The sequence below is a fragment of the Selaginella moellendorffii genome, unplaced genomic scaffold (assembly GCF_000143415.4).
Source record: "Selaginella moellendorffii unplaced genomic scaffold, v1.0 SELMOscaffold_62, whole genome shotgun sequence".
Classification (NCBI taxonomy): Eukaryota; Viridiplantae; Streptophyta; class Lycopodiopsida; order Selaginellales; family Selaginellaceae; genus Selaginella; species Selaginella moellendorffii.
Window position 1 is genome coordinate 1,060,964 of NW_003314323.1, and position 23,880 is coordinate 1,084,843.

At 45.9% G+C, this 23,880-nt stretch overlaps 4 protein-coding genes across 5 annotated transcripts; 2 read left to right on the forward strand and 2 right to left on the reverse strand.

The window, feature by feature from the left end:
* The first annotated feature begins 54 nt into the window (after nucleotides 1–54).
* On the forward strand, nucleotides 55–3,198 carry LOC9644607 (pseudouridylate synthase 7 homolog). 2 transcript variants are annotated; one of them, XM_024689549.1, is made up of 20 exons: nucleotides 55–158; nucleotides 203–281; nucleotides 346–549; nucleotides 607–842; nucleotides 901–973; nucleotides 1,018–1,074; nucleotides 1,140–1,219; nucleotides 1,274–1,336; nucleotides 1,383–1,470; nucleotides 1,521–1,623; nucleotides 1,685–1,785; nucleotides 1,842–1,915; nucleotides 1,964–2,028; nucleotides 2,080–2,243; nucleotides 2,289–2,356; nucleotides 2,416–2,476; nucleotides 2,529–2,566; nucleotides 2,619–2,687; nucleotides 2,740–2,944; nucleotides 2,995–3,198. In XM_024689549.1, the coding sequence occupies exons 1-20, from the start codon at nucleotides 85–87 to the stop codon at nucleotides 3,022–3,024; spliced, it is 1,932 nt and encodes a 643-aa protein (XP_024545317.1). In that variant the 5' UTR covers nucleotides 55–84; the 3' UTR covers nucleotides 3,025–3,198. The 2 variants fall into 2 exon arrangements, with proteins under 2 accessions (XP_024545317.1, XP_024545318.1); XM_024689550.1 differs by lacking the exon at nucleotides 1,274–1,336.
* Nucleotides 3,199–3,259: 61 nt separating this feature from the next.
* LOC9644296 (pentatricopeptide repeat-containing protein At4g02750) lies at nucleotides 3,260–5,416 on the forward strand. Its single transcript, XM_002984402.2, has 2 exons — nucleotides 3,260–4,051; nucleotides 4,232–5,416. The coding sequence occupies exons 1-2, from the start codon at nucleotides 3,260–3,262 to the stop codon at nucleotides 5,414–5,416; spliced, it is 1,977 nt and encodes a 658-aa protein (XP_002984448.2).
* A 44-nt stretch (nucleotides 5,417–5,460) lies between these two features.
* LOC9644297 (probable Xaa-Pro aminopeptidase P) lies at nucleotides 5,461–8,456 on the reverse strand. Its single transcript, XM_002984507.2, has 13 exons — nucleotides 8,064–8,456; nucleotides 7,848–7,973; nucleotides 7,655–7,774; nucleotides 7,294–7,566; nucleotides 7,075–7,247; nucleotides 6,799–7,026; nucleotides 6,591–6,745; nucleotides 6,349–6,539; nucleotides 6,189–6,297; nucleotides 5,974–6,128; nucleotides 5,830–5,922; nucleotides 5,698–5,778; nucleotides 5,461–5,648 (listed from the first exon to the last, which is right to left on the reverse strand). The coding sequence occupies exons 1-13, from the start codon at nucleotides 8,415–8,417 to the stop codon at nucleotides 5,577–5,579; spliced, it is 2,130 nt and encodes a 709-aa protein (XP_002984553.2). The 5' UTR covers nucleotides 8,418–8,456; the 3' UTR covers nucleotides 5,461–5,576.
* Nucleotides 8,457–9,688: 1,232 nt separating this feature from the next.
* Nucleotides 9,689–10,453, reverse strand: LOC112351508. The gene is made up of 2 exons (XM_024689505.1): nucleotides 10,420–10,453; nucleotides 9,689–10,299 (listed from the first exon to the last, which is right to left on the reverse strand). Exons 1-2 carry the CDS (start codon nucleotides 10,451–10,453, stop codon nucleotides 9,689–9,691), a joined length of 645 nt encoding a protein of 214 aa, XP_024545273.1.
* Nucleotides 10,454–23,880: the final 13,427 nt, after the last annotated feature.

A 23,880-nucleotide genomic window follows, 5' to 3' on the forward strand; every position in this document is an offset into this window, starting at 1 on the left:
TTTTTGGACAGAGTACCAAAATACTTCCAGGAAAAAAAGAGGATTCGAACAATTTAAGTGTTAGGGTTTTAGTTAGGTCGCGCGATGGAGGAGAAGGATGTTGGGATTTTGTGCTTCGCGAATTCCTTCCCCGGTTTTAGAGCTGTTCTCAAGCAAAGGTATGCCGCGCTCTCTCCAGCCATGGTTGCATTCTTTCTTTCAGGTACTCCGACTTCATCGTTAACGAGGTGGATCTCGATGGCAATGTGGTGCGATTGACGAGCTTAACAGCGCCACCAGAGGTTCTTTGATGTTTCCATTCTTGATCATGGCTGCTTAGCTTTTTTTTTCTCTTTCGTCTTTCAGGATGAAACCCGGAGTGATGCCGCTGCCGCGGAGTTTTCCGTGGCTTCATACGAAGCACAGCTCGATGCTTTCAAGGAACTCGCCGGCGAGGAGAATGCCCGTATTGTCAAGCAGCTCCTTGACAAGATTTCTCCGGAAAAGTCCGATGATGGCAACTCACTGGTGGAAACTCTCACGCCAAACGAGGATAAAGGCAGCCGCACGGTATCTTTGCTGCTTGTCTTTCTTCTTGTCTATGAAAGTAAGGTCTTCGTGTTGCAGAAAGTTCACGCGTTCTTTCGGGAGAGAATGCCGATGCTTATAACTGATACTGTGGCGGACAATCGCATTCGCGTGAGATACGGTGGCGGCTCAGCTTCTGACGATCGATCTGGGAAAAGGAATCGAAGCTGGAAAGGAAAGCGAGGCCATGACTCGAAGCGACAGAGACAAGACGGTGACAAGTTTGATCGTCGCGCAGGAAACTACTGGCCAGCTGATAGACACAAGTTTTGCCAGTAAGTTTTTGTCTTCCCTGGTTCTTTTTCTCAAGCTTCGGTTTCTTTTCCTTGTAAGGTTTTACCTATACAAAGAGAACAAGACTACGCAGTCGGCTTTGATGATTGTAGCTCAGAAGATTGGCGTAAAGGTAACCCGAGCGTAACTGTTAGTTTTTCTAAAGTTTCTTACCAGGCAAAGAACATGGGTTTTGCGGGGACGAAAGATAAGCGTGCAGTAACAACGCAGCGGGTAAGAACTTCTTTTTAGTCGCCATTAGAGTTTGGAGAAAAACAAAATGCAATATTTTTTTCCAGGTCACTGTTTACAAGCATTCAGCAACACAACTCGCAGCACTTAACAAAGCCTTGTTTGGTATCAAGCTAGGAAACTTTAGGTACTGTTTTTTCTCTCTAACATTCTTTCCAATTTCCTCTTTAAATTTTCTTAGCTACGTTGAGAAGGGCTTAGTTCTTGGAGAGCTTTCTGGAAATCGCTTCAACGTGATTTTGCGGTGATTTCTAACCGATGGAAAGCATTCTCTAATGGACTGCGTGCAGTGATGTCGTTGCAGAGTCCGAGCATGCGATCAAGGAAGCAGCTGAGGGCATGGGGAACTCTGGTTTTATCAACTACTATGGCTTGCAGGTATGTGATGACTTTGATCTAAGGTACGTACTACCTTTACATTTTTGCAGCGTTTTGGAAGCTGTGGTGTGCCGACGCATGCTATAGGCGCCAAGCTGCTCCAAGGTGACTGGAAAACCGCAGTGGATCTGATACTCCAAGAGAGAGAAGGAGATATCCTTTTTTTTCTTCTATTTTTTAAATGCTTTAACGGGTGCCTTAACGCGGTTTACACAGCAGCAAGCAGCTGAGGAATCTCGTAAGATCTTCAAGACTGCTGGTCCTGCCGAGGCCTTAAAGCTCATGCCGCACCATATGATTGCCGAAAGAGCCATTGTAAGATGTCAAGATTATGACGGGCCTGATCCATGTTTCGTTCTTTGTTGGCGCAGCTTCTTGGCTTGAAAAAGGATCCTGCAAACTACCTACAGGCCATCCAAAACATTCCCAGGCCAATGCGGATGATGTAAGTTTGCAAGAGCTTTCTATTTTCTTTCTTAAGCTTGTTCTACAGGTACGTCCACAGCTACCAAAGCTATTTGTGGAACAGCGCTGCAAGCACGAGGATACAAAAATATGGTAATCCACTTTTGTCATTCTCAAACGGTGTCAAAGACGTAGCTTTTACAGGGGTGGATGCTGTTGTGGAAGGTGATCTCGTCTACTGTCAAGAGGATGAGATTTCTAAAGAAGCCGGGAAAGATGATGTGGATCTTGAGGATCTCGTAGACACGGACGTCCTAGAGGATGACGCTTGCATGGAACTCGCTCGCCCATCTCGGAAGAAAGTAAAGGTAACCAGATTGCTGGAAAATCTTACCGCTTTAACACCATTCTAGCATGTCACAGCGGAAGATATCGCCTCGAAGAAGTATGCGATAACCGACGTGGTCTTGCCTTTAGTCGGGTGAGTGAGCAGGCTTGTGAGTTTCTTTTTTGCTTCCGGATACTGATTTCTTTTGGCAGTTCCACCACTGTTTATCCATCAAACGATGTGGCCGATGTCTACAATAAAATCACGAAAATGGTTAGCTCGTTTCCAACGTTTTCATGTACAAACTAACGCTTTCATCTTACAGGAATCAATAGATTTGAAGTCTTGTACACACAACGTGAAGTATGTGTTTCGATCCAACATTTGTTTACTTCCTTTTTGATAATTTTTGTAGAGAGTTCTCGGTGGAGTATTTGACAGGAGCATATCGAAACTTACTCGTGAAGCCTATCGACTTCGAGTGGTAATTTGTCCGATTGCTTCAATGTCCCAAAACTCACATCTTTCGGTTCCAGGAGATTATCCTCGTACAGCGACGCCCGGAATCCTCTGACGAAAACGGACATGGATTTGCTCCAAGATCCTAGCACTAGCCTTCCAGAAGAAGATGCAAACTCCACTCAAGGCCCCAGCCTTCTGGCATTGCAGCTGCAATTCACTCTCCCAACGTCGGCCTATGCTACAATGGCGATAAGAGAGGTCATGAAAATGTCCACGTCGGTAAGTTTGCCATGCTCCTAGAAAATTTTCGTGAGCTTTGCGATTCACAGGTCTCCGTGCATAAGCTGCTATCACAGTAGCAAGAGCTTCCCAACAAAGATGGTGATTGACAAGAATTCTCTGTTTTGCTGCTGCTGCTGCTGCTGCATCTGGATGTGTTGTTGTTTCCTTCCGCTTGGATTGGAGTCCGTTGCTTCGTTGCCGTTGCAAACACAACAAATAGGATTATTCGCCGGGATATTCTTTTAGGGTTCTTGAGATGATTATTCCTCGGATATGCTTACTTGAAAAAACCGTTAGGGCTCTTGGAATTTTATGCTCGAGGCCTTGTCGAGAATTTGCTGCTCCTGCCGCCGCGCTCAAGATCTCTGCCCGCAGCTCCAGGCGGCGATCGACTGCCTTCTCCAGTGTGGGAATTCGAGGGATTTCCGGCGCGCCAGAGAGATCCAGGCATGGGTTGGGGTGAGCGAGCTTCACAGGCACAACAGGTTCCTCGCCAATGCGCTGGTCCAGATGTATGGCCGCTATGGGCGGATCGAGGATGCGAGGGCGGTGTTCCAGGGGATCGCGAGGCCATCGATCAGTTCCTGGAATGCTTTGCTCCAGGCCTACAATCGCAGCGGCCAGGTGGAGCGCTCCAAGGAGTGCTTCGATCGGATGAGCGCCAGGAACGTGGTGTCTTGGACGATTCTGGCGTCGGGATTTGTGCAGCATGGGCATGGCCACGAGGGGCGCTTGGTCTTCCACAAGATGCCCGAGAGGAGCATAGTCTCTTGGAATCTAATGATCGGTGCCAGCGTTCAGGACGGAGATTTGGGCGAGGCCGAGCGATTGTTCTTCACAGCACCAGATCGCGGCGTTGTCTCGTGTACGACGATGATCACGGGATATGCCCAAGTGGGTGATCTCGCCTCCGCGAGGAAAATGTTTGAAGAGATGAGCGAGAAGAACGTTGTTTCGTGGACAGCGATGTTACAGGCCTACTCGGAAAACGCGCTTGTCATCTTCGCGAAGATGGTGTTTGATAAAATGCCCGGGGGGAATCTAGTGAGCTTCTCGGCAATGGTGGCAGCGTATGCCCAGAATGGGCATCTGGAAGAGGCAAAGGTGATGTTTGATCATGGCTTTAATCGAAACTTGGTTCTCTGGAATATAATGTTCCATGGATACACCGCAAAACAGAAGTTCCGAGAGGCAAAAGAGATATTTGTCAAAATGCCCGAGAGAGATGTGGTGGCATGGACTTCTATGCTTGCAGCAAATGCCCAAGAAGGGCATATTGACGAGGCCAAGGCTGTGTTTGCAGCCATGCCCGAGAGAAATGCCGTGTCATGGACCACCTTAATCTTCTACTGCGACTCCATCGCGGACGCGGAGCACTGCTTCTTCGATCGATGCCCGAAATGGTCGCTCGTCTCCACCAACGTGATGCTCCAAGCGTATGCCCAGGCTGGGGATCCCCAGAGAGTTTGGAGCTTGTTCTCCTCCATGCCGGATCGAGACACCGTCGCCTGGAATCTCTTGCTCCAGTCGAGCGGTGCCAGCGTCGAGGATTCCACCTGGGTCTTCGAGAGGATCCCTCGCAGGGACGCGGTATCCTGGTTTGAGATGATCCAATCAATCGTGCAGAGCGGAGCTATGGAGTCGGCCAAGATCTGGCTGGAGAGGATGCCCCGCCACAGCGCCATGGCGTGGACGTGCCTCCTCTCGGGGAATTCGCAGCTGGGCAGGATCGAGGAGGCGCGCGCGATGTTTGATTCCATCCCCTGCCGCGATCTCGTCGCCTGGACCGCCATGATCGTGGGCTATGCACAGAGCCAGCGGATCCACGACGTGAAAAAGCTCTTCGATCGGATGCCCCAGTGGGACGCCATCGCGTGCTCGATGCTGCTCGCCTCGTACGCGCTCAATGGATTCCTCGCCGAGGCCATGGATCTCTTCCCGTGGATGCTGAGCCATCGCTCTTCCACGCACGCCTGGAACACGATGGTCGAATCCTTCGCTCTCGCGGGGCCGGTGGAGCGGCGCAAGCTCGCGCTCGATCTCTTCCACGCGATGCTCCTGGAAGGGGTCAAGCCCGATGGATCCACGCTCGCTAGCGTCATGCTCGCCTGCAACCACATTGGTCTCGTGGAATCGGCCAGGGGATTCTTCCTCTCGATCGCGGGGGATTTCGGCCTCGATCCGGGCAAAGAACACTACAGCTGCCTTGTCGATTCGCTCAGCCGCGCCGGGCAGCTCCGCGACGCGCAAGATCTCATGGATTCCATGCCCTTTCTTCCATCGCGGCTGGATTGGAGGACGCTGCTGGGCGCTTGCAAGAGCCAGCCAGATCTGGCCATGGGGGCTCGAGCGGCGGAGAATGTGGTGTCACTGGAACCCCGGAGTGGAGCGCCATACGTGATCTTGTCGAGCGTCATCGCCGTGGAATCCATAGCTCACCTTGAGACAATAGGATATATTCCAGAATAAAATCACGACAATGGCTAACACCTTGAGACAATAGGATAAGTTCATTGTGTGATCTCCATAATAGGATTCACATTGAGTGACAATAGTTACCGTTCACCATGAGACAATAGGATTCACATACTGTTTACCATGAGACAATAGGATTCACATTGCTTACCTTTCACGCTCTTTTGATAGGAAGAGTATTTCGCTTTAGCCACTCGCGAGCGCTCTCATTCACAAGCGGAGACACCTGATGAATGAAAGAGTGGTTTCACTGGTAATTTCTTATGGAAGCTTACCTTGTCCCAGACTGCAGCGTGATACTTGTTCACCCAAGAGATATCCTCGTCGGACAAGAGATGAAGGGCTATGAGTTTTGTCTGGAAGAAGAACAAATGAGTGAGGGATTGGATGAATGTGAGTCGCATTACCTGGATTGGAACGAATGACAGGCATTCAAATCCCAGATAGGAAACTCCCCCAAAGCGGTTTGGTGTCTCCACCTCGCAAACATGAAGTAAATTCTGCACAAAGAATGAAAAAAGAGAGTGTTAAGAGAAACTTTTCTGTCTCACCTCTATTCGAATTCCAAACTTGTGATCTTCGTAGTAACCAGGCTCGTTGCTGATTATCATTCCCGGTTGCAAGGCAGTCATGTTTCCGAACCGAAAACTGATGCTTTGAGGACCTTCATGGACATTGAGAGCAGCGCCAACTCCATGGCCAGTTCCTATATTTCCACTGCATAGTCAAGAGAGTACTTAATTCACTGCAGGTGAGAACAAAATACCGTGACGATAGTCAAGTCCAATTCTCCACAAGGACGAACGAGCCAGAACGTCGAGTACGAAGCCTGGAGTATTCTCTGGGAAAACTGCTTGATCAATCGATATGTGCCCCTAAAATACAAACAAGTCAGCTAAAAAGACAAGACATGATCCGGAGCGTACCTGTAAAACTCGCGTAAAACACTCTTTCTGGTAATCAGTAGGCACCCCAAAATGAACAGTCCTGGTTATATCTGTTGTTCCATCTGTATATTGCGCGCCACTGTCAAGCAAGAGCATGTGTTCATCATCCACTAAAGCACACGTATCACTTTCCGCCCTATAGTGAACAATGGCTCCGTTTGCACCCGATCCTGTAAGGACTGGTAAGAGCCGACAATTCTGCAATGGTAAAAAATACGAACCGCAAATCGTGTCAAAGCTAGTTTCTAGAAATCCTTCTTGTTTGGAACGAAAGCGGAGAAGTTCATCGCCAACTTCCACCTCCGTAAGCTTGGCTTTCTCAGTAACGATTTGTACTTCGAGCCAAGCCCAAAACTCAACCAGTGCTGCAGCATCTCTGCTCGGAAAGAGACCCGGTTACAATTGCGAAGAAAACCACGGAACTTTTACCTCAAGTGTGCTTGTTTCATCCCTGACATCTCAGCAGCATTTTTTATGGCCTTCGGCACAGATAGCGGCGATGGTCTGTGTAATGCAGCCGGTCCATCTGATGTTCCATTTTTCCCGTCGACATCCGCTTTGGCATAAAAGCCCGTACATCCATCCGAAAATGCATTCACAATGGCCATGTTGGTTTTGGTTGGATCTAGCCACAATTTTGAGCCCGACTCAGCTAATCTAAAAAACATTGCGTTAGCAACTCCCTAACATCAAATGATAGCACACCTTTGAATAGTTGATAGGAGCGCGGAGTACTCTTTGACGGTCACAGAAGAGTTTTCCAGATGCATCTCAACGTCTGGCGTCACCTTTGACAAATCAGTGAAAAGAGTTGCCTTATCCATCTCAACAAGCGCGTAAGCATAAGCCACTGGAGAATGAGGGACATCGCCACCACGCTGAAACATAAAAATTGAGAAGAGAAAAGTATAGACATTCACTTACAAGATTAAACAGCCATGCAACTTCATCGAGCATGGTTATCACGATGCCAGTAGCACCAGCTGCGGAAAGTTTCTTTCTCGCATCCGAGAGCTTCGCTGCGACATCAACGCCAGCGTAAATCAAATCGTGCACCCTCAGAGGAGACTTGGGCGGACAAGGTCTCCCATCGAGCCAAATCTTATCAATCAAGTTGCGATCGACAAAAGTGAGTTGAATCTCTTTGGCTGACAAGGTTCGCCTGAGCTCCTCCGCACCTTCGTGGGTGACAAGAAACTGTCAAGACAATAATTACATGAGAACGGAGGTTTAGAAAAGCAAAAGACAAACTGTAGCTCAAAAAAATATCGTCTCGACACCTTACTGGATCAATGCCTACAGCCGAACCAGCAGAGAGATTGTCCCTGAGCCACTCACTGTATGAAGGCACGCCAACAGAGCCACCTCTCATGAGCGTCCATTCAGGTCCAAGTTGGTTCTCAGCCTACACAGAAGCAGAAAAAACAATGAGAAATCTGTGCAGGAAGAAAGCAAAAGAATGAAGTTGAATCATTTACCTGAAGATAGTATCGACCATCCGTCCAAAGCGCAGCCTTCTCCAAGGTGATCACAGCAGTTCCTGCGCTTCCCGTGAATCCTGAAACGTAAGCTCGTCGCGTGAAGCACTCGGCTATAAATTCACTCTGCATACGCAGCAGTGAGCTACTTACAAAAATGACAAGAAAAAAAAATCCTAGAGTCGTTTTTTTCATTCTCAAGGAAGACGCAAGTACCTGGTGAGCGTCCTCCGATGGCACGATGTAAGCTTGGACACCCGATTCGCTCATCAATTTCCTCAAATCCGCCAGCTTCTTATCAGGAACAAATTCCTTGTCCTTCACATTCTTCCTCGCATTCCTGACGGACGAAGGCTCTGCCGTGATCCCGGGACCCGGATTCTTGGATCCCGAACACAATGCTGTGAGATTTCCTCTTGGAGACGGCATTGCCATGGAAATCGAAGAGGACCGTCTGATTCCGGCGCCAATGCCCCTGCGCGCGGCAGCAGCTGAGAGAACCGAATGGCGACCCGGGCTATTGGAAATCCAAATACACCTCAGCAATCGCGCGCTCCCGAGCGGCACCATCGCGAGAGGGCGAGGAGCCCTAGAGCTTGAACAAAAATTTCTTCAGCTCCATTTTTTAACCAGCTCTTAGGGTAATGGGCTCAATTTCCGCCAGGGTTAATAAAATAATGTACGAATTCATTTATTTAAATATAATTTTTGTACGTAAAGGTATAATTTATATGATTTACTGCTTATAAACTAATTTTTAGAAAAAACTACTCACAAAATCTTTAAATACTAAAAGTCTAAACTTATCCTAAGTCTGTCCATTTATGGCCCAATATCCGTCCATTTATGGCCTAATTTTTTGTCCATCGATGGCCCTAACATCGTCCATTTGTTGCTGCGAGGAGGAGCGAGGGCAGTGTGGGACAATGACATTCTCCAGGTAACTACAAGCAAGCTTAGAGATATTAGAGTGAAAACAAGTAAATTCGTTACCTTTGTTTTTAGTGTTTGCTTGGCATTAGAGATTCCAGGACTTCATTTTTTCTCTTATTTTTTTTTCTCATTGCTTCTTCTTCTTTCTCCCTCTTTTTTTTCAAGGCTTCCAATTTTTTCTTCTCTATCACTTCAGCTTTTCTGGCTACTGCTTCTTCCCTCTCCTTTTTTTTGATGGCTGCTGCTTCTTTCTTTTTTATTGTTGCTTCTTCTCTTTCTTTTTTCCTTGCAGCCCTTTCAATTGCTTCCAATTTTTTCTGCTTCTCATGTGCTTCTTTTGCAGTGGCAATTCCTTCAACAACACTAGTGAATTCTGGACTTGTTAAAACAGTTCCAGCACTAGCTTGCAACACTGGTCCAAGTCGAGGACGACTCTGCACCCCTAAAAATAATTTTGCATGTAGGTATGCCACCTTGTTGTTTTCTGATTGCCATCCAGGCACATCCACGTGTTGCTCATGGTGCTCAGCTTGATGCTCTAGCAAAGCTCCTGGGAAACAAAGTTGTAAGTGAATGAGAATTGAGAAGTGCTTTTTACCTAGTTGCTCAAGTTGTCTAGGAAGTTTAAGATGCTCAAGCTAGTCACGATCATTGCTTGCTTGCTGCTCAAGCTGCACTGGATGCTGTAGATGGACCTCAGCCTACACTACATCCTCATGCTATTCAGGTTGCACTAGATCTTGCTCATGATTGAGGTGGCTGCTGATCTCTTGGTCTCCCAGCTCCAAACTGTTTTCGAAGTTTGCTTCAAAGTCATTGAAAGATACTGCATGGAGTGTACTTGGACCAAAGTGAGTGTCCATAGCATTCTTGTTCAACGGCCATAAACCATTTGCTCTAAAACCGAACTAGATGTTTGTAGGTGTTAGAGCCATAGCCATGGCTCTACTGGATAACTGTGCAAGATCTTGACAATTGACTTCGTGTCCTAGATGTCCAAGAGTGTGTTCATCCACGCACTGCCTGAAATAACGCTTGTATGGCCCAAAACATGCAATGTCTAATGGCTGCATGTGGTGAGAAGTATGTGCTGGAAGAAGAATCACATCCACACCTAACATTCTTGCTGTGTCAAGTGCAACCTTTGTGACATGGGATCTGTGGCCATCAACAATCAGAGCATGGTGGTTTGTAGGCAAGCATCCACCAAGTACTAATTTCACAAAGTGTTCAAGCCACTGTGGCCACAAATTGTCTGTCATCCAGGCTTTCTTGCTGATGGCAAATGCAGCTCCAACTTCACAATCTGCAATCCAATTTTGCATCCTCCGCTCACCTTTGAAGATATAAAAGCCAGGTATTCGTCCACCTACTGCATTTATGGCCACTAGAACAGTCATGTGCTCTGTGTTGTTTGGGACAATTCGGTAATAAGATCTTGCACCTCGAGCAGCCAACACTTTGACACCTCCAGAACGATTAGCCCGAACACCAGTTTCATCAGCATTCCAAATGTGATCTGCCTCATAGTTGTTTCCAATGTAAGTTGCTTCCAAGTTTTTGTAGAATTGTGCCACAACTACTTGATTCAAGGACTTTGCTCGTTGCAGCTCCAGGCCTCAGCGACTTTGCTACTGACCTCTGGATGTCTTTTCATAAAACCTCTGCACCATTTTCGACTTGGTCCTCCTTCTATCCAGGTAGTTACTCTACCAGCAACTAACAGTTTTGCTGCATCTTTCAGTTGATTGAAAGTGAGTGGATAACCGATTTCAACTCGAGCTTTCACCAGAGATGCAAGAGACTCTTCTTTCGATGATGTAAGAATGGTGGGAGGACCTGGTCGTCCTGTGCTGCGTCCCCTTAACTAATCTTGCAAAGTTGTCTGAGGTACATTGAATTATTGAGCAGCTTTTCTTTCAAACATGCCACACTCTTCCACCTCATGCATAGCCTTCTTTATTGATTCTTCATTCCATGTTCTAGTTGCATGCTTCTGGCTACGTGCTTTGGCTGGAGGCTGACTTACAAGACAGTAGAGAAGTCAAGCATTTCTTTTTCTTTCAACCTGACGATCTTTTACCTTTGCAGTGCTAGGACATTAGCTTTCAGGTACACTTTCAGGGACAGGAGCTGCCAAACTTCTCTGCACTACGGGCTGGAAGCAAGTCTAGTTAAAAATCTGAAATGGAAACAAATAGTTACCTCTTGTGGCAAGGACAGCCTAGAATGGGACAGCCTCTGGGAGCTGTGAGTGTTTGCACACAAGCTCTTGAAAGTTGTGTTCTTTTGCCCTGTAGTATGCTGGTTTCTTATTATAGCATTTTGACCAGGCAAGGAAATGGTGTGCGATGTGCTTCGTGTACGTATATTGTGTTGGCTGAGCTTTGTAATTGATTGAACAGTAAATCTTGTGATAGGATCTAAGAAATTATTAAGAAATGAATGTTTTTCTTCTTCAAAAGAGTGGCATACCTCAAGATTTGATGTGTTCTTTCCAACTTTTTCACTTTTTTTGCCCACTCCTGAGATACTTTGACCCTATGATGAAATGCAACTTGATGAATAGCTGAACTTAGCAAATCTCTTGCTCCTACAGTTTTATTAAGCTTTCTTCTAAACTTAGGAATACAGATGAAATAGAGCAGTGGAATGAGTTCCTTTTCTTCTAAATAGCTAGATTTGTGATTGAAAAAAGTGATGAATGCTTGGATCACACTCAAATCCATCGCAACCTAGAATGCCATTGAACCCACCAAAAAATTGCCGTGTAATTTTCCATTTATCACATGGACAAGGTTTGGGCCAGGGGTGGCCAGAATTAAGGACTTGGGCGAGAATTGGGCCCGTTACCCTAGATCTGGAGCTCGATTCCAAGGACGAAAACGATTCAATGAAAAACTAGGGAGGTTTCAATCCTCCGACCTAATGCTCCAAACGTGGCAATTGTTCAGCCAGAATTATATTTCTGTCCTAATGACTAGTAAATTTTTATAAAAGCTTACCAGACTGTGATTATTGAGTCCTCAGGATAATACTTTAAATGTTCCATTAAAAAAAAAGAGAGAAATAAGACTTTGTGAGGGCCAAGTGTACGGCTATAATGCCGTATACTAATATTAGCATAATGGGATTTTGGTAGTCGTTAAATTGGTTTCAATTCGGACCACTTGCTCCTGTATATAAACTAAGGTTTTTGGGTTAATTAATATGCACATTTCTGTATTTCCTTTCTATATTTTATGCACTCACATTAGTGAAAGTGAAGGGCATCTTTATTATTCATGAAGAGTGTTTGGATTTGGGATTTTGGTTTAAATCTAACTTTTGCATTGTCTAGATTTAACTTTTTCCATTTCCTTCCTTTTGTTTTTTCCTTTCAGGATTTTGGTTTAGATCTAGCTTTTTGCATTGTCTAGATCTACCATTTCCTTCTAGCTTTTTTTTTTCTTCTTTTGCTCTTTCTTTTTCATTCATCTTCATGGCAAATCAGCAATCTCCTCCTTTGACTCTAGAGTAGCAGTTGGTACAATTACTTGATGCTATATGCTTGCAATTGAATAACCAAACTCAGTTGATGGCAACGTTCACGGCACGTGGTACAACTCTTGCTTTTGGTGCCAATCCTCGCGTTTGGCTAGGGTTCTTTCACGGGAATTCTAGGGATGATGTGTACCGTTGGTTTAATCACTTCATGGTGATTGCCACATATCATTCTTGGGATGATGCTTGCTGTTTGCATGAGTTTCCTATGTGTCTCCAAGGGATGGCATTGCAGTGGTACAATGGTTTGGGCACAGCTACTCGTGAGGATTGGAGTGTTTTCCCGGACGTCTTCAAACGCGCATTCAGACATGCTAACAACTATGATGATGCCTTCCAACAATTGCATTATCTTTGCCAAGGCCATCTGAGTCGGTGATGCAATTTGGTGTTCGTTTCCGAAGTCTTTTGCTTCATGCGGAGCCAAATATGTCGGAGCAGTTCAAACTATGAATGTTGTGGCCAGCACTTTGTCAAGATCTGGTCGGACTTGTCCATGCACTTGCTCCTGCCACCCTTGACGATACTCTTCACTTGGCACAACGTTATGAGACATCGCTTCTTCCACTTTTTGTTGCACGTCCTTTAGCTCCAGTTCCTTTGGGTGATGGTTCTGTTCCAATGGAGGTTGATGCTGCTGCTGCTTGAGTCCAAGGACAAGGTCGAAGACGTGGTCGTGACCGTGATGTTCGCTGCTGGGTGTGTGATGAAGTTGGTCATACTTATTGGCGTTGTCGGTGGTTTCCGGATTGGCAACCTCCATTTCCTAGGTGGAGACTTTGGCATCAGTAATGTCCCATTGGTGCTGCTGCAGTGGACGATTTGGACACCGAGATATATCTGGGAAACAAGGAGTCATGCAAGTAACGGAGGGACCTTGCGTGAATAAGTCAGTGACCCCTTCATCTTTCTTTTGGGAGTATCATCAAGGGGTTCACTTGGCACCGGTTCATCCAGTGTTTACTTTCTAAACTCGTTTTTATAACAAAAGATCTCCTATTATTCTCTCTGTATTGGTTGATATAGGTTCGAGTTTATCTTCTATTGCTTGACCTATTGCCACACATTGTCATCTACACTTGCATTGTGCGGGCAGAACCAGTTTTCATTCTTTATGGCAACAGTTGTACACATACATATGCACAAGATGAGGTGGACTTGATTGTGCATGTGAGCGATTTTGAGCTTGAGTTGCAGTCATTGCAGGTGGTGTCGAATCAAGCTTTTAACCTCATTCTTGGTATAGATTAGTTGCAATGTAATCATGCCAAGTGTGATTTTGAGGCTTCTTCCTTTTGTTTCATATTTCCTTATGTTTCATCCATTCCTTTCACTTCTGTACCTTTTTGTCCCTTTATTTCTACCTTTGCTTCCATTACTTTTGTTCCCCTACTATTTCCTCCTATGTTTCCATCTTGTTCTGCTCTTCCCTTTTCCAATCTCTCTGACGATTTTTGTGTTGCAGAGGTGGACCAGCTCATGAAGGAGTATTCTACTCTCTTTGAATTTGACCTATCATCTGGGGCCAAGATTGCCACACATCATCCAATTCCAATTGAGGATGCTCATCCAATCAAGGTTCCCATTTATCATCGGTCACCCAAGGAGATCAAGATTTTACGTGCCAATGTCAAGGAGATGTTAAAAAAGGGTGTTATTTGGAAGTCATAAAGTCCTTGAGCATGTGAGCCTCATCTTGTGACGAAGCCTGATGGGAGTATTCATTTCTACATTGACTATTGTCTATTAAACGAAGTGGCAATCCCAAATGTGTACCCTCTTCCAAGCTCTATTTCGTTAAAGTGGGAATTGTCATTATCCCACTTGTAAAATAAGGTTTCCAAACCTTTATATAGTATATAAATATAACAAAATTCAACTGCATTGAGGCACATGCCATTTTATTTTAAACAAGGAAATATCTACTCAATCACTTCTCCTCCCCTTGCCACTGCTTCACCTCTCTCTTCTCCTTGTCATCGTCGTCCAATTTCTTTCCATCCTTTTAATATTGGCTCAATTGCTCCAAGTCTAGGTGGAGCCCAAGTCCCCATTCAATCTTTACTTTCCCCTTATTAATAAAACAACTTCGTAGACTTCCAATAACATGCTGTAACACTTCTAGTATAATGCAAATCCTCTCAAAGAATTGTCTTTTAATATTAATACAATGGCATGGAACCCCATGCCATAATAAGTTACATTTTTAAATAAATACATGCCATCTCAGACTATTATTTTTTGCCTCCAACGCCTATACAATAATCTTGGAATTTCGTCATTCTCCACACTATCAGGATTTAAACCCAATAGTAATGCCATCTCTTCTCTAATACATCCACGCTCATGTTCAGTGGTCGAAGAACCCATCCGGTTGAGCAGATTATGGAGATGCGGATAGTGCTTGGCTAGACAATATACATGCCATAAATGATGACTGGTGTTTGTCCGATCAAATGGCTTCTGATATACCGTTCCATCTGCCATTTGGTTGATTTCTGCAGCCACCTCCTGGACTGGCCGGTTCTCTATCACCATCGCTCCAAGCCGTTTTGCAAGGTCCCCTAGAACATACGGTTTCTTCTCCCTAGTTTCCATACTGCAAGAGATGGGGTGCATTGCATATGTGTGCGTGTTCGCTGCAGTTTTAATTGGCGAGTCATCGATGATGAGGATTTCACTTGACCTAGCAGTCCGGTTCATCACTACAGCCTCTGGCTTGACGAAGATGGGCTTACTACCCCTCACATGGACCATAGTCAAGCAATCCTCCTGCGTTAGGAGAAAGTCAAATGGTAATATTACTCGCGTCTGATCGTGCATCATCTATAGCAACATTAATGCATTGTGGCGCATCATGGATGTCCAAACTCCCAATTGCAAATTGAACCCGACCCTCTGTTTTAAGTGTCGCATGGTCATTATTAGATCCCGCAGTTTCTCCCGTGTGATTAATGTGAATCTGTCTCTTTTGACCAACTTGCGACCGCAGGCTTTGGAGGGTGTAGTGACATTCGAGGACGAGCCACGCTCATGGGAGAAAAGGACACCGTTCAGATCAAAAACGATATAGTACCTTCGCCGTGACTCTGAAATGAAATGCGTCAGCATAAAAAATGGTACAAGTCAATTTTACCATCTACAATATTAGCGAATGGTGCTCCCGATGGTCGTTGAGAGGGTTTTGGTCGAGGAAACGTGAAGGGCGGAAATACTCTCCTCTGCAATGTGGGGTCAATCGCATCCGATGGCGTGTGGGCACATGCCATTTCAGCTGTAGACTCTGGTACAATTGGCTCAACAGTGGCATGGGGTGGTTCCGATGGCGTGTGATCACACGCCATTTCAGCTGGTGCCTCCGTTGGCAAAGTGGACATGACCGAACAGGCAGCAGAGGCGGTGTAGGGAGGTTCCAACGGCACGTAGTCAGACGATTGGGCACACATTGAGTCCGTTGGAAATGAGGATACGACCAGCTCGGCGGCTGGGGCGGCCTCATGTGGGTCCAATGGCGCTTGGTCACCGTCAGTTGGATACGTGGACAAGATTGACTTAGTGGTATGGGCAGCATCAAGTGGAGCGTGGTCAGCTTACTTGGCGTTGATATGGATAGTAGCCTCCACCAGCTCTGATGACTCTTGCAGGCAAGTAGAGTCCACTGGCGGATCTATATGCATGTCCAAATATCTCCCTTCGATTGAGATGGTATCCTCCCGTGCTACTAAAAACAAACTCATTAGCACATTGAATCGACTATACTGTATTTACCATCAACTGTTATTGAGGAACTAGGACCGATATCACTTGGGCGCACTGCTGATTCTGAAGGATTGGACATACGTTTCGACCCTTGCTTGGCACTATCCTTCCTCGACACTAAAGGCTAGAGTTTGTATCTTAATTCAACTGAATAATCTCTACTTACCATTTGCTCTATGACCTACATAGACAATGTTAGAAATGGTAAAAGGTTAGGAATGGATGTACTATTATTTACCTGATGGTTTGTCTTGTATGACCTTCCTCCGCTGCTCTTTGGCCACCTCAGGCTGGCTATCGTCGTCATCATTGTCGTTGTAGCGCACCTTATCTCTCTCCCCTTAAGCCAACTGGAAAAGGGGCAATTGCTTGATGAGAGAGCCCTTAGTGGCTATTTTATCCTCATTTATCCCCCAAGGTTCCAAGGATCCACGGTGACAGTATATCCAAATCTCATCCCATGATCACATGCGCTACAGTCGTCGTCGTTATTGTGATCGTCACCATTGTGAGGACCATCCAAGTCCTCTTCGTCCTCCTCTTCTTCGTCCTCCTCTTCTTTGTCCTCCTCTTCGTCCTTCTGCTCTTCCTGCTCATTATCTTTCTCTGGCTCCTCATCCCCCTCCTGCATTTCTTCCATAGGCTGCTCAGGCTGGATGGCTTGTTCTTCCAGGACCATCTTGGGAAAATCATCTGGCCGAGTCTCCATCTCAAAATATAAGACATCCATAGCCTGTTTTAGTGCGTGACCTAGGACCGTATCCTCACCCGACTGTCTTAACATGGTTTCTGCACGTTCTTGCACCCTTCGAAGACGACGAAATGAGAAAAACGTGGCCCTGACTTGAAAAGCATCCCTCATCCATTGTACCTCTCCATTGTACCTCTCCCTAGTTCCCTCTAGGAATTCCTCATAGCCGCTGCCCCCTTCTGGGAAGCCGCTAGGATGTGCAAGGTGGATCTTGAAGGCGGATGCTGTCTCTACCACAAGTGCCAGTCCATATTCTTGCATGGAACTGCATGGAGTGTCTGTCACTTGGATGAGGATCCCCATGCATTCTTTTCTCCCACCATCTGTGTTGTACAGCCTCAGATCCTCGCCTTCTATCCCGAAAGTCCAACTGGTGAGCTCCTCCCCCTTCTCTGCATCCACATTGACAGTGGCTGGAAGAAGAACACAATTCCTCGCCTGTTCAGAAATGCACAACAATTAGAGCTGACAGATGAAAAGCTAGCAGCTGGAAATAACGTGAGGCCACACGCCATTCACCGCTGCATCAGATGTCTTGAGGCCGCATCCTAAGATGGCGTGAGGCTACACGCCATCTGTAACCGGACTGCACTCGAGAGCCCAATTGGTGCATGCTAATGTTGCTACTGAATGGCATGTGGCCTCATGCCATTTTCTACTTGGCCTAAAAGACTTACCATTTGAAGCCGAATGGAGGTGTGACAATCGAGGCCGGACTCGCTGGCGAATGTGCACTGTGTGTGCAGCGGATCGTAGCAGCAAGGCTACTCTGCCACTTACAGTTGGAGAGTGGCGCTGAAATCTCCCGGGATGCCAAGTGGGCTGTGTGTGGGTGGCAGAGTGGGCGGCGGAGTTGGCGGCGAAGTTACAAACTGGGTGTGTCTTGAAGTGGACGCCGATGCACACGAGCGCGATGCAAGCGCAATGCGAGCACGAGTGTGATGCAAGCGCGAGTGGACGCCAATGCACACGAGAAACCTGTAGAGAAGGTAGATGAGCGCGAATGTGAGCGTGATCACGAGTGGGAGCGCGATGCGAGCGCGAGTACGATGCAAAACCTAACCTCACACGCGCGAAATGTCACGACGGTTGGTAATCCCGCCACGTCATCATTCCTCGGACTTGGGCGCCACCATTAATTTCTGGATCGCCGTGCGCATGCATGCACGTGAAATCCAAAAGAAATCCACAACGTCATCATTCCTCGGACTGCATGCACGCGAAATCTAAAAGAAAGATCATGATTGGGATATCATTTAATACCCTCGCTATATTTATACCATGCATGATTGGATATTCCAAAGCATCTTGTATTTCCAAAAATGCCAGATGTTCAGCTAAATAAAGAATGGTATACAATGTCCTTCTTGATGACCCTGCAAAGAAGCATCTCGATCGGACACCACATGAGACCACACGAGCCTTACAATGTTTCAGGGGCATTTGCCATAGATCCGACCGTTATTTTGCTCCAAGATTTTACAGTTTGGTGTGCATTGACCTTTCCATCGACACTGCAAAGGGACATCACAATCAGATGCGGGATCACAAGAAACCAACTTCACTAACTCTGGTTTCACCAAGATCTATGTAAGGAGTTATGAAATGAAAGGACCCTCTCTATTGAAATGTGTTTATGGTCCTAGGGGCATTGTGACATATCAAAGGATTTTGCATCAAGTTCTGTATTTGCATGTTTATCAAGCTACTGAATTGCTAAACCCTAAACCCTAAACATGTGGCAAATGCTGCGTGAAGAAAGATGCCCTTTCTGGGCAAATGCTGTAAGAGGCAGATGCCGAGCAGATGTATCTCAGGCTAGCGAAGGGGACAAACGAAAGTTAGCTATAAACATGATGGGATGCAAATAGATTACTAGGCTGGTCCTACGAAAATCAAAAACCATAATTGAAAACATTGAAAATGCAAAAAGAAAGGTTTATAATATTTTTGAATTTTAAGCAACCAAAGGAATGTAAGTAGGGCATGTGTTTGTAAGTTTAAAAATGCCTCAACCACTTAAATTCCCAAGTAAATAAAGTTGTTTTTATTTTTGGTACAGGTAAACTTTATAGTGTGTGGGCTCATGCAATTTTGAACCAAAAAATGCACCAAAAAATGCTCGACTAGCATTATTCTTTGAATGGCGTATGGCCTTATATTGCCATAAATGGACGTACACACACAGCATAATTATTCCTTTACGCGGCGAATAATCTTGGCGCGGATTGCTGACATGGCATGGCAAAGTTCGAATCACTGACATGGCACAGCTAGATCGAGGCAAGGACATGATGTGACAAAGTTCAACCTCCGACAGCAAAGTCTAGAAGCTACTCAGTTTGAAATTTGTCAGAGGAATCATAAGATCTGGTTTGTCAGAGGATTTGATGTGACGTTCAAGCGTGTGTTATTTTTGAAATCTCGAACTCATTCCTAGGTCTATCATTTTTGTGCGCCGTGTTCTTGGTTCCGCTAAGCGTAGTGAGCGCTGCTTGTGTAAGCGGCGTTGTGAGCTGTGGTTTATGTGTCTACGAGCGGTTGCGGCATTGCGAGCGCCATTGCGAGCGGCAGTTTATGCGAGTGGCAGTTTGTGCGAGCGGCGCTACGAGCAGTTGCGGTGTTGCGAGTGGCGCTACAAGTAGTTGTGGTGTTGCGAGCGGCACTGTCTTTGGTGTGGCTACCACTTCCTCTTGATATTCGGCACTTGTGCTTCCTGGTATGTTCGCCATGGACTGGCGTCTGGCCGCGTCCAAAGATAGCGTGAGGCCTCATGCCAATTTTGTGAATGCGAAATTTCACGTGGGTGTCAATAGCATGTTTGAATAATGGCATATGGCCTCATGCTATTGAGGTTGTTTGGTATGCTATGATCTAAGCCATTCTCCAATCATTTTTTGTATGGTCTTAACTTCTTTTCTGCACTTTCAGAATGGCCTCCGCAAGTGTGACGCATGTTCCCTCCGTGGATCTTAAGAATCGTGCTACATGGATTCAGGCAAAGGTGTTTCTAAACAACCCCGAAAGGGGGGGGGAAGGTGGTAGCTGAGGGCTTAGCCACAGTTTGTCGATCCAAGAGAATGCGGTTGCTAATCAAGAATTGGGCTGGGATGATATTGGAGTTGCGATTTTAGAGGTTGTTTTGAAAAACCACCAGAAGAAAACAGTTCTTGGGGACACCTAAATTGGGAAGCATTGTGCCCTCGGTGGAAATTGAGGCACTTAGTGTTTGAGAATGTGGAAAAGGATTTTCAAAACAATCCCAAACACCACTTACAACCTGATGACAGAACCACATTTCTCTTTCCATGGGATGCGGTTGCTAATCAAGAATTGGGCTGGGATGATATTGGAGTTGCGATTTTAGAGGTTGTTGACACAGAAGAAAACAGTCTGACTATTGGAAGCATTGTGCGGTGGAAATTGAGGCACTTAGTGTTTGAGAATGTGAAGGATTCACAATCAAACACCACTACAACTGATGACAGAACATCTCTTCATGGGAAAAGAAAGTACACCTTCCTAAAGCGCAGCCAAAGGGATCTGAGCAACGAACCGAAAAGGCAGAAAATGGCGATGGAGGTTCGAATGGTCTCGACAGTTGCTTGTTGCAAGAGGAGGTGCTGTCAACATGCTGATTGGGATGCTATTGAAGAGGAGAGAGCAAGATACAAGACATTGTCTTGGAAGGCAGCTTGCAATTTTGTGTATGAGGCATTACGGTCATCTGTTGATGCTTCAGAACATCAGGTGGGGGGCATGGTCTTCCAGAGGGGTTTGGTCTGCATGAAGGCATGGAGAATCATTTATGGAGTCCCTCAAACCACATTCTACAGAATCAAAACTGAGTTCGAGGAACAAAGGGTTCAACAGGCAGTCCATGGGAACGACGGTACTCACAAAACCAGGGGTCATGTTGTATATGGAGAGGCAATCTTCAAGAGGTTTGTCGAGACATGTAGCGAGCAACAACCACATAAAACCCGCCTCTTGGAAGATGGAACTCGAGACACCCAACGAGTTCTCCCTTCCATGTATACCAAGGGGGCCATATTGGAAGATATGAATATAAACTCCAGAGTAATGGCTACAGGAAGCTGAGCCAATTTAGATTTAGTAGATTGTGGAGCAACAGGTTCAGGGATGTGAGTATAGGAAAGTACTCCAGCTTTTCAAAGTGTGACGAGTGCACTGCTATCAAAATGGCTTTGTCGAAGAATTCTTGCATCGCTCAAGAGCGAGAGACGTTGGTTAGAAGGTGGCTCGACCACAACATCGAGCAGAGAAGCTGCAGGACTGCATATTATCATAACAGGATTCTCTCCATGGAGAGACCTGACTCTTACCTCTGCATCATCCACGATAAAATGGACCAGAAAAAGACGTGCTTACCTCGACTCAATCCTGCCCCCAAGGCAATCTCTTCATCCATGCAACTGCCTGTGTCTCTGTTTGGCATAATCGCTCATGGGCATGGTGCCCAGAACTATGGGAACTTCTTTGTACCTCTATGGGGTGGTGGGGGTGCAAACATGATGATTGCGTCCCTAGCAAAACACTTAAGGTCTCTGCAAAGTGCGCAGACTGAGCTGAACGGCCAACCCTTGCATAAGGCCCTTGTCGATCGAACCCCATACAGGGTTCAGCTGGAGGAGGAGCAAAGGCTTGCAGTATCGCGTGGGGCCCCATGCCATCCCAGTGAATATGTTGGCCGTCAGATTGTAGGGTTATCACGTGAGGCCTCATGCCATTCCGACGAGGCTGGTCTCCCGGTGAATGCACAGCCTCATCTTAACGAAGTAGAATCTCAAGGAAGTTCTTGCGGCCGATGTGGCCTTCCACCCCATCTTCTGCTCCAAACAGACAATGCTGGCAGTGAGAACAAAAACATGTACGTCTTCGCGTACTTGGCAATGCTTGTTGCCAAAGGCATATTTGAAACGGTTACACTTGGCTTTCTCATGGTTGGGCACACTCATGAAGACGTCGATGCCATGTTCAGTCACTTGGCAGAGTCCCTCCAGCGATCCAATGTCCTCACCCTCCCACAACTCTACGATGAATTCCAAAATTGCATCAAAGGCACTGTTGAAGCTGCACTTGTGACAGAGGTTCCAGACTTTAAGGGGTTTGTAAGAGGCTACATCAGGGACGGATCCGAAATGTTGATTGGCCACTCGAAGCCTCTTCAGTTTCATTTCAGCATGCGTGACGGTGCTCCAGTGATGAGGTACAAGATGAGAGAATGGGACACAGTGTGGCTGCCAGTGGACGGCATTGAACTCTTCAAGAGAGATCCCATAACTGGGGAACCTATAATTCCTCAGGGTTCCCCACGGCCGATGCACTCGGATGGACTCAAAGACCAGGAAAGTATAGTGGCCGGGATTAGACAGCATATTGCCTTCTGAAAGAGGGGGTTGGTGTTTGGTGGAGAATCCTATTTTCAGAGGTGCAAGCCTTTGATTGAATACTGGGAGAAGATTATATCTGCTATCCAAAATGGGCCGGTTGTATATGAAGAATTGGAAGAGTCCTTTTGGCCAGAACCCAGAGCACCAGATAGTAGCGGAACAATGTCCTCTGGAAATGCAGTGACAGATAACGATGTTGAGGATCACTATTGTGGGCCGAGGAACAAGAAGCCGGATTCAGCATTCAATCCAGTACAGGTCTGCAAAGGAATGGTCGTGCTTGTCAGACCCAGTAATAAAAAACAAATGATATGGGTGGGGCGCTGCATCACTAATGCAGAGGAGGACGCGGAAACTAACTCCTTTAATGTAACTGTGGAGTGGTTCAAGCCAAGTTCCGGATATACGAAGGATTGCCTAGAAAAGAGATGGGTGCTGAATCCAAGGGATCCCAGCATGAGCATATTGGTGGATAATGTTGTGCATGGTTGGATGCGGAAGCAGAGTGCCACCATCACCTTGCCAGACCATGCAAGAGATGCAGCAAGAGCATTCATAACCCGGGTTCAAGGTGAGATTCATTAATATTCCTTTACTAAGTTTCTAATGTATTTTATTTCAAGGTGAACAATCCGAATCTGAATCAGAGGAGGCATGATGGCATGTGGCCTTACGCCATTCCTAGGTGAGATGATACAAATAACAAGTATAAATTCTTAGTTGTTCTAGCAAATCTTATTTAAAGTTCAAGGTGAACAAGCCGAATATGAATTCATTGGATTGTTATAACAAATTGCGAGGTGATGGCATGAGGCGATACGCCATTTGAGAGTGGTAACCATTCCTATATGAGGTGAGTGAAATATTTATTAGAAATACCTCATTCAATTGTGCACTTCTAAGTCTTGGTCCACTCAGTATTGTTTGCATGTTTTTATTTTAATTCTTTCTCTAAAATGTTATTTAGCATGTGGCTTCATGCCATTGCTCTCCACAATCATGCATTGAATTTTTCTATCCTTGCATAATACTTCTCCATATATATAGCATGTGCGCACATGTGATATGGTTCATTAGGCCTGATATAGTGTGTGAGGTAAAACAAAGATGATGTGACATATGCATTTACCAATCACACGTGCATAAATCTAATAATATGGCGTGTGGCCCATATTAATGGCACATAAACCCATATTGTGGGCTTACGTGCTTTATGTACCATCATTCCCTTGCAGCGTGTGTGTTGGTTTCCTTTTATAACACAACGAACTCCATATTTTAGGGTGAAGAGCGTTCTCATGGCAAGCACAAAATCTGTAAGTGAGGCAGAAAAGGAGACGGAGAAGGAGATAGGTGAAGATGTAGAATATATAAGTCTTCCAAACTCCCCGTACTATACTCCAGGTGATCATTTTTCTGAACAAACGGCAACATTAACAACTATCGAGAACGCCCCAGTAACGTCAGAGACAACAATCCAAAGCAAAACAACTGACCCGGAGAAAGATGATAGTACCGCTAAGAGTACCAAAAAGGAGGTGTCCACTAGCACTTAGGCTTATAATGGCGTGTGCCTTCATGCCATTTACTTGATCACCAAATACCTTTTTCCCTTTGCACTAGTATATCTTAA